The following is a 14,123-nucleotide window of genomic DNA, read 5'->3' as shown; positions in this document are numbered from 1 at the left end:
GATGTCATTTACCAACTTTTGGGGACTTTTAGGACAGCTAGCTTCCTTACTGAGAAGCTGGGGAAAGTGACTATGCAGTTGATATCTAAGCAGTTACTGGCCTTATGAACCAGCATAATAAGCACTTATAAATACAATAGACCCATGTTGGAAATAACATTATTTCATCTGTTATAATAAGTATGTTATACTGCTTTTGTAGCAACAGAAATGCTAGCTATTCTGTTTTAATATCAGCTAACATATTTTACTTTTTGCAATAAAACTGCTAAACAGTGATACTTTGAAAAGTTATCAATCTCATTCTTATGCATAAAGGTGAGTAATAAGGTCACTCACTGAATACATTACCCCCCCCACCCCCCGTCTAAACAGTGAAGATTTCAGACCAGGGACATGCAGAGATGACGTGGAGCTCCCCCTCACGCCCCCTCGCAGCACCCTGGTCGCCCGCTGACCCCCACCGGCTCATGGTGAGCAGAGATGCCAGGCCGGGAATCTGTAAGTGCGGGTTAAAGTAATCACATTGGTCTCACTGCATCTGATCTGCAGTCTAACAGACTTCCAAACAGTTGAATGAGTAAATAAAGTGCCCCGGGGGACTCCCGCTGGAGCTGGATTACCAGGAGGGGTACACGCACAAAAGGGGCCGAAGCCCCACAACCCGGTGGTGAGCCGCAGACAAAAGCCTCACGTTGGACCTCGACCAGGGAAGCGGCAAATTTTATTAATCTCATCCTAGACCGCGAGCCCCTTATCACTGCAACACCCGTAGCTTGGTTGACTGTGAACAGGTACACACACTGTGGAACGACCCTGTGTGAGCAGTTTTCCCCAAATATGCAAAAAAAAAACTGTCTGCACCCTGAGATGGTTTAACATTTAAACACACCGTGTTGTAGGTGCAAGGAAAACATGAGCGACTGTTGCCGTTGGAGGGCTCGGACCACATAGGGCTACTCTCATGCTCACTTGGCTGTGGAGGCCAGGTCTAGAGGCGACTAAGGGCCGCGACATCCTGCGGCCCCAGCCCACCCCGGGCCCCATTCTTTCCCTCTTTCTGGGTCTGACATAAATAAAAGGATTAGGAGCCCCCGTTTCCGTCAGAGCCCTCTATTCAAGACAAAGCTCCTGACCGGCTTACTGTCACACTTAATGATAAAAGTGCAAATCTCTGTCAGTCACTTTGGGCAGAAATACCAGCATTTGGAGGCTAATCTGATTTGATGAAGATTAAAGGATTTTTTGTTGTTGTTGTTGTTTTTTAAAAGAGAGAAAGAAAGAAATGACGTATTTGTGCAGAAAAAAAAAAAAAAAACCCAAAAACGCAGCAAGCCAGCAGCTAAATACGACACGCAGCGACGAGGATGAGCCGTGTCTTTCCGCTTGCAATGCGAGGCGGAGGAAAAGAGCTGAATTTAGAGACAAAGAAAGGAGAGGAAGCGAGTGTGCATGCATACGCGAGCGTGCCCACACCCTCACTAAAACCTGGGCTGAGTGTAGACAAACACACTGCTCTGCCCATTCGCATGCACAGCTAGAATGTGTGGCGTGAGTGCGAGAGTAAGCCTTGGGCACACAACAGTCTGAACGCAGCACTTGCCACCTCCGTGCCAGTCCCTTCTTGTGTATCTGTGAAAAGCCTACGTGTTGGAAAAACATTCCAGAGGGGGGATCACATATACACAGTTGGGGCCAGGAGCCGCACCACGAGCCAGCAGCAGAGGCCCCTTCTCAATTTCTCATGCGCGTTCGATCGGGCTGCACCGAAGAAACAAGTGGGGGCTCAGTCCAGACGGCGCAGGCGAGACAAACAGATCGGAAATATCGCCAGGAACAAAACTGCAAACGCGCGGGAATAAATTAGCCAGCCGAAGAAGAGACTTACTGATTGAATAATTTCACGGCAGCAAAAATAACGCACCCGGATTTTGAGTGTAATTTAAACTGAAAAAAAAAAAACAAAACACATTTGCTGAGTACGTGTATTCGCCTCAACCGGTTGCTTTGAAAAAGACTATTATAGGATTTCACAGATTTGGCCAAAAAATCTAATTTGTAAATTGCATTTAATGGCTTGCGGTTGCCCTGTTTTTTTGTTTTGAAGAGCCGTCATGCTGGGAAAATAAACCTGAAGGCCTGAGGATTTCAGAGCCAGCAATAAAAAAAAAATAAAAAATCACTGCTTTGCCGAGCCGAGGGCTTTTCTTTCTCCCTCCGTCTCGTTCTCTCCCTCTCTCTCCCTTTCTCAGCCGTTGCTGATCAGCGTTCCCGGTTGACTGACGTGTCCCACTGGCTGCCTAACAGCCGGCTTTAGGAGATGAGGTTAAATTGTGGCTACCAACAAATTGCATGCTTGAGTTCCTCTGTAGCCCTACGCTACCACGCAGTGTAATGTGAGCACACCGGGCAGATTCTTCTCCTCTGCTGCACAACAGCTCCCCCCGCCACCACACAAAGCCACAGAGCCCTCTTTCCACATCCCTAGCCACCGGCCTGGCCTCTAGAGTGGTGATGGGCATTACCGTGGCTTCCCGTAGTGTCCAGAGAAGCGCTCAGAGTTTCAAACCACTCTCTCTTTGCTCTCCCTGCAACGTCTTGGCATGCACACCTAGTACCCAGTCATTACCACTGAAACGCACAGTAGGAGAACTGTATCTGTGCACAAAAAAAGACATCTTAATTGAATCACCTCTGGGTCTTATTTTATGATCTATTCGCGGAATCAAGAATACCACTGGATCCAGAAACGTGGCAGACTCTTTCCTTTCAATAAAAGCAGCTGCTGAAGCGTTTCGCTCAAATGCAACAAGACTTCAAGTATTGCACTTTGCAGAAGAAGTGTTCGTGGATTAACTTTTTCCACATTTTGTCACATTACAACCTGATGTTACGATATATTCTATTGCGATTTTACATGATGGACCAACATGAAGTAGTGCCTGGTTGTACTCGTAAAAACTGCCTTTGTGAAACAATTACGGCTGAGAGACGTTCGGGCAATCAGCCCGGTTTTCTTTCTCTTAAAAGAGCTCCAGCTCGTTCGCAGTGGATGGGATCTTTCAAAAATCTTTCCGCAGAGTTCTGCGGAGTTCTGGCCTTCAGAATTAGGCCAGAACTTTGACTAGACCATTCCGACACATGCATATCCTTTGATCCAAACCATGCTACGTTGTAGCTCTGACTGCATGTTCTGCAATGCGATGGAAGTTGACCATCCACTCAACTCCAGTGTCAAGAACTAGCCTGCGTTTAGCTTCATCCATGTTCTCTTAATCTCAGGCCAACTTTTCCCGCACCTGCTGAAGGATTAGCTCCCAGCATAACGTTGCTAACACCTTGTTTTACTTCAACACGGTGGTTTGTTCAGGGTAATTTGTGGTGTAAGGAAGAGCTGTGGATCTTCACAGTAATCCAGTGTCTCTTGGCTGCTTCGTTTATCATTTATCGTGAAAATAATGTCATTCTTCTACCCACTCATTCGAACGTGTAAATATACTTCTGCTTCACTGCTGCTCTTCTTTTGTTTTGTTTTTTTGCTTTTGTTTTAAATTGATGTTGTTTGTATATGACTTTGTTTATTCTTTCATTACACTATGTTCAATAAAGTCAAACTCAAACTCAAAAATTCCTTGTCACGATAAGAATGCTGATTTGTCATTTTCATGATTCATTTCAGTTTTTGATGTTAAAATAATAATAATTTTAAAAAACCACTAACAACAAGGTCAGAAATGTTACTTTTGCTGTTTTCGTCGCTTCTTTGTTCCACGAAAGCATCGATAGGTTTCCGTAAATTCAAAAATATGATTAAATGCCGCTAATGTGTGCACTTTAGTGATGTGAATCGCTCTTTTTTTGAAAGTAAGTGGTGTCATGAAGAAGCCTAAATCTAATGGGAATGTTTTCGAGAACAATATTTGTGTTTACGGTGCTATGCCATGCAGTCCCAGCCGTACAGTTACATGAAAAATAACAAATAAATAGTTTTCCTTTAATCTTAATCTTTATCGGACCACAAAATATCACCCTAAAATTCCAAAGTCCATATCGCCCTCCCCTACTCCTATATTATTAGTGGGTGATGGACAGAAAAGTGTCAGCTTCTCCACAGCATTCTCCCCGGCCTGTCTGCTTTTGTTCTTCCTGATGCTGTTTGTCCACCGATGTTCCCTAACAAACCTCAGATGCCTTCACAGCACAGACTAAACCACACGCAGCTGAACTCTATTTACTAATTAGGCACTTCTGAAGAAAACCGAACACTGAAGTCCATGACAAAGTGATAAGTTCAAAGGGTGCAAATACTTTTGCAAGGCACTTAGAAAAAGGACAAATATTACCTTAAAGATTCCACTTTTGGAAAGTAGATGGAGGAGAGAGAGAAAGAGAGAGAAAAAAAAGTGGGAACCCAAGATGATGTTGCAGCGATGCAAATATATACACACCCCAACAGGTCTTTAATGGCTCTTAATGTGTCGGGAGGGAGGAGGGCGGAGGGGGGTCATGGTTAGCAAGCCGTGAGATGACAGATGATGCATCCTAGTGTGCTGCTGGGACAGGCCGAGCCGTGTTGACATAAAACCCAATACTTCCTTACTGGAGAATGGGGCCAGCTTCAGCCCGCTCCTCGCCGAGCCACTATAAAAAAAAAAAACATTTTAAATCCCAGCAAGCCGAAGCAATATCATCTGCCTTTGTGTTTCCAATGTGAGATTTATCTCTCTGCAGAGGTCTTGATTTATTTGCCCAAGAACAGGAGGCTAAAAACGCCTTATTATCGTGTTTTTATTTTAATTTTTTTAAAGGGGGATTTAAAGGTAGAGGAAGGAGGGAGAAAAAAAAAAAGGTAGAGCTAAACATGAGAAAATGTTCCTGGAAAGGAAGCTCCACACTCGGCAGGTTGAGGAGCATCTTTAATTAAGCGTAAAACTCCTCAGCTGAGTATAAAACCTCAACCACAACACCGACTGCATCCCTGTGTTTTCCTTTTTTCCTTTTTTGCTTTTTATTCTTAGCTTGCATATAAGTGCTCTAACAGCGCCGAGCGACGCGGGAGTGTCCTGGAGTGAGTAAAACACCACACACACTACACACACTACACACACTACACGCGCGCGCGCACGGACGACGAGCCAACACAGAAACCAAGCCGTCAGCATCTATCCTTGCACACCCCGACACACACATACACACACACATTCTGCGGCAGCGTCCCGAGCACGGCTAATTAAAAAACAACAATTTCACAGGAGGGCACTGCAAACTGTCCTGAAAAAAAAAAAAAAAGCACCTCTCAGCACACCGGGGGGATCCTGCACAAAACACTGGGAGGCGAGACAGATTCTGGGAGCGCCGCTTTTTTTTCTTTCTCTCTTTTTTTTTATGGCTTCATCACTGCTGTGTTTTCCTACTGCTCACACTGCCGTGACCTGGATTTTTTTTTTTCTTTTTTTTCTGTTTTTTTTATTTTTATTTTATTTTGCTTACAGCATGGGAGCTTGAAGAAAAATCTGCTTATTGAACCTTTTTGAATGGACAACAAATAAAAATATTTAAAATGTGCCCCCACTGGCATACAGTCAAGCTTATTATTATTATTAAGAAATAATAATAACAACAACAACAACAAAAAACCGCTCTGTAATGCATCAACAGGACGCCCACAATAACAAGGCGGCAGGGTGTAAAATATAGTTGCTAAATGTTGTGTTTTGCAGGTAGAGCCTGTGGCACTTTCTAACAAGGCAGTCCATTAGAGAGGGGTGTTGTCCAACACTTGGGTCGAGTGAAAGGCCCTTATTACGTGGCTCCCTTCAAAGCATCTGCTTGGTTAGAGGAGAAAAAAAATCCCTGTGGTGTGTGTGTGTGTGTGTGTGAGGGAGAAGGGTTGAGGGGTGGAAGATCTCCCTCTTTCTAATGATGTATAATTGACCTCCCAAACACCAGGGCACAACAAACTCTCCCGGAATGGTGTAATTCCACTCTGCCTTTTGCATACCGCTCGTCTCGTTCGAGCTTGTTCCTCCTCTACGGCTACGGCTGTCAACCGACTGACAGCCTCAGCTACTAGCACTTTCATGATCGGCCTCGCATTTTCTCACTAAATTCTGCTCCACGGTTCTCCGCGCAGATATTCTGGCACGCGTTTAACTGAGCGGTTGTACTTCTGCACGTTTCGGACGCCGTCGGATCCTGCTCTCGGACGAAAATAAAAAACATTTTTTTGAGGATGAAAAACAAAATCAAGGGCAAAAAAAAAAAAAAAAAAGGGAGTTATGCAAACCAACCTTGTTACAATATTGTAGCAAGATACTTTGAAGCTGGGTTTGTTTTATGTTTAGTAACATAGAACACAATTGTTTTCCCCTTTCTGTTAAAAAGGTGCAAAAAAAAAAAAAAAGAAAGAGCGGGGGGGCCCACTTGCCAATGCCTTGATTTATTATAGCTAGTGAGCGCTGATTACGGGGCATGAATCAGTTGCTGTAGGAATGTAATTAGGCACGAAGTCCTCTGTAAGGGGTTGGAGCTCTCTTCACAGCCCAAAGCAGTTTGTGGGCTGACAAATGCATCTTAAATGGCTGTCATAAAAGTCAAAAAGGTGCCAATTACATCTTTAAGTATCGCATCAGCGAAAATGAAATAAACATGGACAAAAGAAAAGGAAAAAAAGATCTACCTGTGCTGGTGTGAGAGAGCGACCTGGCAGCTCTTTTAAGTCTGGGAGGGGTTAGAAGAAAAAAGGGGAGAAGATCTTGAAGATGTGATGAATTTTATAGCGCGCGGGAGCCGGATGGCGTGCTTGGCTGAGCTTGCTCACAGCATTCAAAGCAGCAAACCGGGAAATAATAGTTAGGGATACGGACGCTTTTATTCCAAATGTGATTTCTAAAGAGCATAAGAGGGGGAAAAAATGTATAGAAAGATGAATATTTGGAAGCCAGAGTTACTCAGGCTCTATTCTAGCATTTGCATTTTTGTCAACTCTTTTTTTGTTTTTTGTTTTTTGTGTTTTTTTTTTTTTGCAAATGACCAAACTTCAAACGGGAACAGAATGCCGCAACAAGTATAAGAGAAAGAGATCCTTCTGTCTCTGCTTCCAGCCACCTCTGGGCCGTGACTCTGGTATCCCCGGGTTACTGCTCTGAATTTTTTTTTTCCCCATTGTTACCGCCCGACTACACCGCCGTCCCAGAGCGGGGTGAATGCCACGCATGCCAATAGATGTAACTCTTTGTTGCTTTGCAAGGTGTCTAGCAGAGAGCCATGATGTCCCGGTAATGGAAGGAGAATTGGTTAAAAGGGCCGGACACAAAACGCTGGAAATTCTGTGACAAGCATGAAAAGCGCTCATGCAATGAGAAACACTGGGGCACCCCGGGGTCTGCACAGGCCGGGGAGCGGCCCTGCTGCACTTCTTTAAGTCTGGCAGATAATTTAATCATGCGGCTAATTCCATCAGCCTTATGAGGATTGTTAAAATATATATGCATATAGGTATTTTTTTAATTATTATTATGTTCAGGAAATACCAATTAAGTTTATATTATTACCTCTTCCTGGAATAGGTTTAAATCAGAAGGTAGCACTAAGTTTTGGTTTTGTTTTGTTGGTCTTTTAAATTGCTATTAATACATTTTACAATAATCATGGTGCTTTCTTTAATTTAAACTAATATTTTGAAATAGTACCAATAGTAATAGATAAACATTATTATATGAGTGTGTAATAATAAAAATAATAATAATAATAATAATAATAATAATAATAATAATAATAATACAAAACCATTACTATTATTATTATTATTATTATTATTATTATTATTATTATTATTATTATTATTACTATTATTATGTGCAATTTTTGTATTAAAACCAATTCCATGCTTTTAAAACATTTATATTTGCGTACATGCGTGCATTATTCGCACATGCGCAAATTGCGCGAATCTAAATCGGTACAGGTGACTTAAACAGGCACATTGCTCTTCGGATAGTCGGAACTCGAATATTCGCACGGAATATTCCTTAGCTCCATTAAAATACATATAATAAAGTGATTTATGTGTAATAACAAAAATATAAATGTGTAATAAGATAAAAATAAATTTGATGTTTACAAATAACTGCGTAAACAGAAAATAATAAGCAGAATAATGAATCAAATAAAAGTAATAGGATAGGTCGCCATAATCAAATAAGGGGAAGAAATTTTAATATTAAAGGCATATCAGCGCTAAATGATTTACAGAGAGAACCTAATATGGACTGATGGAGAAATAAAGCGCCGTGGGCTCGCAGAAACCTACTGAGAGTGTTTTCCATCTTTGGTATTATTTTTAAAAAGGGGCTCTGAGGTTGACAGGGAAACGCCACATGATTCAACCCGAAAACAAGCGTCAGGGAGCGGAATAAAAACCGACTTTCTACGCCTCCGGATTTTCGGACTCGAGCGGGATCAAGCTGCACTATTAAACGCTGCAAAGTGCAGAGGCGACTGTGGAAACACCGTGGGTTACTGGGACTGTTAATCGAGAGGCACAACTGTTCCATGTCTACATTGAGTCAAACATCACGTGGATTTAAGATGTTGCTGTTTTACTTATAATAATAATAATAATAATAATAATAATAATAATAATAATAATAATAATAATAATAATAATATTCTCGTAACTTTATTATCAACTGCCCTCGGATGCGTGAGACCCGCTGAGGGCCTTCAGACCAGCCAAAAGCCATTTTCTGTAGAATCACTGCACACCCACTCAACAACGCAAAGAAATATATATATATATATATATATATATATATATATATATATATATATATATATATATATATATATATATATATATATATATATATATATATATAAAGCGGAGGAAAAAGAGAAAAGACCAAAACAAAACAAAAGGAAAATCTTCCACCTCCTCGGACATTGTGCTTACTGTTGGTAGTCGTGTTTGCAGTAAAGTTTCCTTTCTCTGAAGTAACAGCTGGTGGTGAGGGGCTGTTGACACACGGTGCACTGCAAACACTCTTCGTGCCACGAGGAGTCGTTGACCCTCATCAGGAAGCGGTCGGAGATGGGCCGCTGGCAGCCCTCACACACGGACCTGTGGTGACACTCGGAGCCTGGAGGAACAGAGGGAAGGCCTGAGTCAAGGTCTGCACGTTCAAACTAAAAATATATGTGATAAACATTTTTTCTTTGTTGTTGTTGTTGTTGTTGTTATTATTATTCTATGAGGCCTGGGACAATTACCGCCTTAAAAATCATACACACTAAAATAGAACAAGGACTACACTCGCCATCACTTCCTCCATTTGCTTGCACAAACCTCTCTTCTTCTTTTCTTTTTTTATTTGCATTGTTGTGAAATGTGGAAAAAAAAAAAAAAGAATGCATGAATGCAAATGATAAAATAAAATCAAATTATCCAACATCTGGCTGCATGCGGGTTTGTGCTCGACTTTGTAGAAATGCGTGGCACTCACCGAGCAGGACTCCCAGCGTGGCTTGTCCCGATCGCAGCGGGTGATCTTCGAGTTTAATGCCGTCCAGCATGATGCGCGTCTCGGACCGTTCTCCCGCGGATAGGCGCTCCAGCGACACCAGACCTGTTGCGATATCCATAACAATATGGGGGTGAGAGCTGGCAGGGGGAGGATTAAAAAAAAAAAAAAACACGAAAAAAAAAAGAAGAAGAAGAAGAAGAAGGGGGAAAAAATCCCGGCTTGTCCAAAGCTGTCTGGAGGACTTTGGCGAGCTGAGAAACCTGTTGGAAACTCCGTGCGACGCACAAACTAGACGCGCGTCGCAAAAAGATACAGATAAAGCGAAGGGGAGGCAGGGAGGGGGAGAAAATACGACTTTTTCTGATGCTCGCCAATAAGGCAGTCTAAGCCGGAAGCGTGAATCCCTGATGCGTCAGGGAAGAGCAGCAAACAAACATGGGAAAACTCTGGACAGTCACCTGTTATGATCAGAGGACCCGAGGAAGCTTTATCTTCTCCTCCCCAAAGCCGACGGGGGGGTGAAAAAAAAAGAAAGAGAGGAGGCAGCCGCAACGGAATGACTTCACCGAGTGACAGCCTCACCAAAGAGGAGGAAAGGATAATAATAATAATAATAATAGTTAAAAAAAAAAAAAAAGAAGAAGAAGAAGAAGAAGGGTAAAAGTTGACACCAAATCCAGAGATAGCACAGCCCGTACAGGCAGATGTCCCGGCAGTAACTCTTTGGAAGTAACAGAGACGGTTGGCTGCTTGTGCCCCCGTCGCTGCAAAAGTCTGAGATCAAGATTGAAGCGAGCAAAGATCCTCCCACTGCTGCATGCATGGCTACACTTTTTTTTCTCCCTCCTCCATTCCCTCCATTCACTGCCATTGGGGCTCTATTGGAGCAGAATACAGCGCGATCTGCACTGTCCGGTAACAGCACGGGGGGGGGGGGGGGGGGGGGGGGGGGGGTCAAATCACTAATAATAATAATAATAATAATAATGATGATAATAATAATAATAATAGAAAAATACTAACTCTGAAAATTGCATGTACCACGATTAAAACGTGAAATTGTAATAATAAAAGAAAAACAAATAAAACTGAAAAATATAGCAAGATGTTAAAAATAAATAAATAAATAAAGGGGGCGTTTTGGTCTTTTTCTATATGCACAGAACTCCGAACTAGGCTGTGGGTATGCGTGTGTGTGTGTGTGTGTGTGTGTGTGTGTCTGGGTGTGTGTGTTGGAGCATCACAGGCTCTATTGTGTATTGTCTCTGGTGGACGCTGCTGCTCCCTTTCAGCCGATGCACCTGGCGATCAGGGGTGATAACAGCGCCGTGTCAGCCACTGAAGTGGCCTCTGCCACCTCGGCTGGCCAGCTTTCGATCAACCAGTGCAGGGAAACACCACCAATAATAATAATAATAATAATAATAATAATAATAATAATAATAATAATAATAATAATAATTTCTTACATTGAACATGACTGGGTGGCTGTAACCTGAACTAATAAAGCTGGTTTTCCTGAGTCATGAAGTGAAGATCTTCACACAGGATCTGCAGTGTGGATGTTGAGGATCATCCTGCTGAGCATTGAGGCCTACAAGAAATGAAAGGTTTTTCTGCTGAGGTTGGGCACAGTCAAGAGAGGATATTATCGTATTAAATATGCATATCCCCGAATAACCTTTCAGATGTGAACGAAATGAATCGTTTTTTTTTTTTGTTTTTTGTTTTTCCGTTCAGAATCAGACTGGGTTCCTCTCCTGACCGATCATTTTGACTCGGCGATGGACCTTCTGTGTTTTTGCTTGTCTTGTCGACTCGGTTATCTGCTTTAGTCGATCGTGCAGCTTGGCGGCAGCCGCGAGGAACGTTCTTGGATGTGAATGTATCTAAATTGGGGAGCAGGCCGCATGAATGGGTTAGGATAAGAAATGATTGTGTTCATGTGCTGCTACTGTTTTTGTTTTTTTTTCTTTTCGTTTTTTTGTGTGGGTGTGTTTTTTTTATTTTAAAGTCTGTCGACAGGAATGGGTGACATGGGATTTCGCTTTTTAAAAATAGAACTAAAATAAATTTGTGAGTTTAAATTTCATTAATGCATTAATTTAAATAACGTAACTACGGTATTTGGAGATTTCTATTTTTATTTATTCTTTTTTTTTTTTTGCATCCATTCCCAAGGCCTTCGCTCGCTGCTCTCTGCGCTCCTTCGAGGCGACGACGACCCAGGGAGGTTGGCGACTGCTGTCGTTGCCCTCTGCCGTTCAAAGAGAGAACTGCATTTATCTGAAGTACAGCAAGAGAAAAAAAGTTTTTGTTTTTTTTTCTTGCTGTTAGTAAGCTGTTTTTGATCAACCTTCACAAAATATATTTATGTCTGTATCTAAAAATAGACAAGAATTTATTATTATTTCATCATTTCTGATCCTCCATGAAGACATCCTGCGGGAGGCTCCACCTCCAGTTTCCTTCTATTTCCAGCGCCTCCATCAGCATGGGGTCAATTACCTCCGTCTCACGCTATATTGGATTATCTCACCACTAAGCAGCATTATGAGCTAAACTCTATCAATAGAACATAATCGATAGTTTTTTTTTCTTTCTTTTTTTTTTAAAGCCCATATGAATTTTGCCCCCCCTCAGTCCCAACTCTGCTCCCCTCTAATGTCCTACGCAGCAGTCATCGGATGGGGTCACCTCTGTGAACGAGGACATCAAACATGCATTCAATAAATCAATCCGCCAACTTTCAGCCTGCGGTGTTTTAATGAGCCTCTGCATGACGAGCCCTCCCTCGCCTTATGGGACAGAGAGAGAGAGAGAGAGAGAGAGAGAGAGAGAGAGAGGGGAAAAAACTGTAGCAGCAGGTGTGCAGCACGGAAAGCAAGCAATTTACGTTAAAGTCAGCAGAACTGTTGCATCCATCGGAAAGGTAAGGGACCATTATGCTAACGCGGTTTTTCATTAAAAAAAAAAAAAAAAATTAAAAAATCAGAATGACCCAGATTGATTCCTGCAGGCGGCCTGCTGTCCTTTCATTTGCAGACTTTTTTTCTTTTTTTTTTTTGTAACACTGTAAAAAAAAAAATAAAAATAAAAAAATAATAATAAAAAAGCAATCTCGATTTATTGAATCCAACTCGATATGTAGATGTTTCGGGTGAAAAGCTGAAAAAGTTGAAAAAAAAAAAAAAAAAAAAGACCATGGAAATCAGTAAACGGAGTTCCTTTGTGCGAATGGGAGGTAAAACCTTTTTACAAAGTTTGGAAGGAAGCGCGTCAAGTGGTTTTAGGATAAAGACGTCTTGCGTCGTCTAATTGTTATTTTATTACAACTTTGATTGCTATTGGGAGGTTGCTTACATAAAAAAAGAACATATAGCCACAAATTATTTCAAAACGTGTTTAAGTTGCAATCTTTATTAGCAAAAGCGAGTTCTTCAAACAGAAATGTTGGGGGTTTTTTTAAAAGTGGGGCGAAGTTTTAGTATTATTAATTCAGTTTGCATAGTGCTGCCTTAGAAACACACACAAACACACACACACACACACACACACACACACACACACACACACACACACACACACACACAGAACCCAGAGGCATGCCTTAAACCCGCAGGCTCTGTGAGTTGCAAAACTAAAAATAAATAAATAAATAAATAACTTTGATATTTAAAATAAAACATGGGCTGAGTGTGAAAATTTGTTTCTGGTAAGTTTCTTGAGCTGAGAGGTTGCATTTAAAAAAAAAAATAATAATAATCCCTATAAAACTGAGAGGAATTTTGAAATAAAACGCCGTGTGGAAAGTGGGAAGACCTCCTTACATCTTCAAAGGGGGGCATAATAGCAAAGCAAATAGCTAATGGCTGCATGAATTGCAGAGCTGCAGGACTTTAATAGTTCACGTACTTTGATCTTTTAATAAGAGTTTCTGATGAAGGTTGGCCTTTTTAAACGTAAAAAAAAAAAAAACCCGCTGCATTGTATGTTGCTCCTTTATCCTTGAGATATTCCTAAAAAAAAAGTTGATGAAAAATATTGATATTGCGCCTGTTTTTTGTTTTTTTTTTTGTTTTAGCCCCGTGCGCTCTTCGCTTTCAGGGGAAAAAAAAAAAAAAAATCATTCCCGGCTGCAGAGGCTTTGCAGGGGCGCAGCACTTTTCTCGTTAAGTCAACGGAGCCGCTGACCATCGTGGATCAACACGGAGGCTTATTGAAGCCTTAAAACGTCGACAATTTGCGACCCGGTCCGGTGTCATCTAACCTGACTTTTGCTGAATATTTGTCCACGTTTCTTTTTTCTCTCTCTCTCTCTCTTTTCTTTCCTTCTTCTTTTCACACATCAGAAATTGTAATCTTAAAGTTACATTTTTAAACCTAGAACGATGGACCAGCGCAGCTACGAATACACGGGCCCCATTTAGGCCTGTAAAGGGCCCCTGTATAGGATGCGACTTATTGTTTTGTATTCTTTGATTTAAAATTCCACATCCATAAATATTTTAACGATATATATATATATCTATATATATTTCTTTTAGTTTACAAGGATTCCCAGATGAAAAGTTTCAGGACATGGACTCCTCAGCCCAG

At 41.6% G+C, this 14,123-nt stretch overlaps 1 protein-coding gene across 2 annotated transcripts in view; it reads right to left on the bottom strand.

Annotated features, from left to right (window-relative positions):
- lmx1b (LIM homeobox transcription factor 1 beta) overlaps window positions 1-10,283 on the bottom strand; it is a 65,584-nt gene extending 55,301 nt beyond the window's left edge. The window contains exons 1-3 of one of the 2 annotated variants that reach the window (XM_023343038.1): window positions 9,983-10,283; window positions 9,504-9,626; window positions 8,954-9,140 (exon numbers count right to left, since the gene is read on the bottom strand). In XM_023343038.1, the coding sequence (XP_023198806.1) occupies window positions 8,954-9,140; window positions 9,504-9,573 (257 nt within the window). In that variant the 5' untranslated portion in view covers window positions 9,574-9,626; window positions 9,983-10,283. Of the gene's footprint in view, window positions 1-8,953; window positions 9,141-9,503; window positions 9,643-9,982 lie in introns of those variants that run through there. The other variant, XM_023343037.1, reaches the window with a different exon arrangement.
- Between the last annotated feature and the right edge of the window lie 3,840 nt (window positions 10,284-14,123).

Source organism: Xiphophorus maculatus, chromosome 12 (genome assembly GCF_002775205.1).
Source record: "Xiphophorus maculatus strain JP 163 A chromosome 12, X_maculatus-5.0-male, whole genome shotgun sequence".
In the NCBI taxonomy this organism is placed as follows: Eukaryota; Metazoa; Chordata; class Actinopteri; order Cyprinodontiformes; family Poeciliidae; genus Xiphophorus; species Xiphophorus maculatus.
The sequence above is the reverse complement of the archived record's forward strand: the minus strand, read 5'-3'. Positions and strand labels throughout refer to the sequence as shown.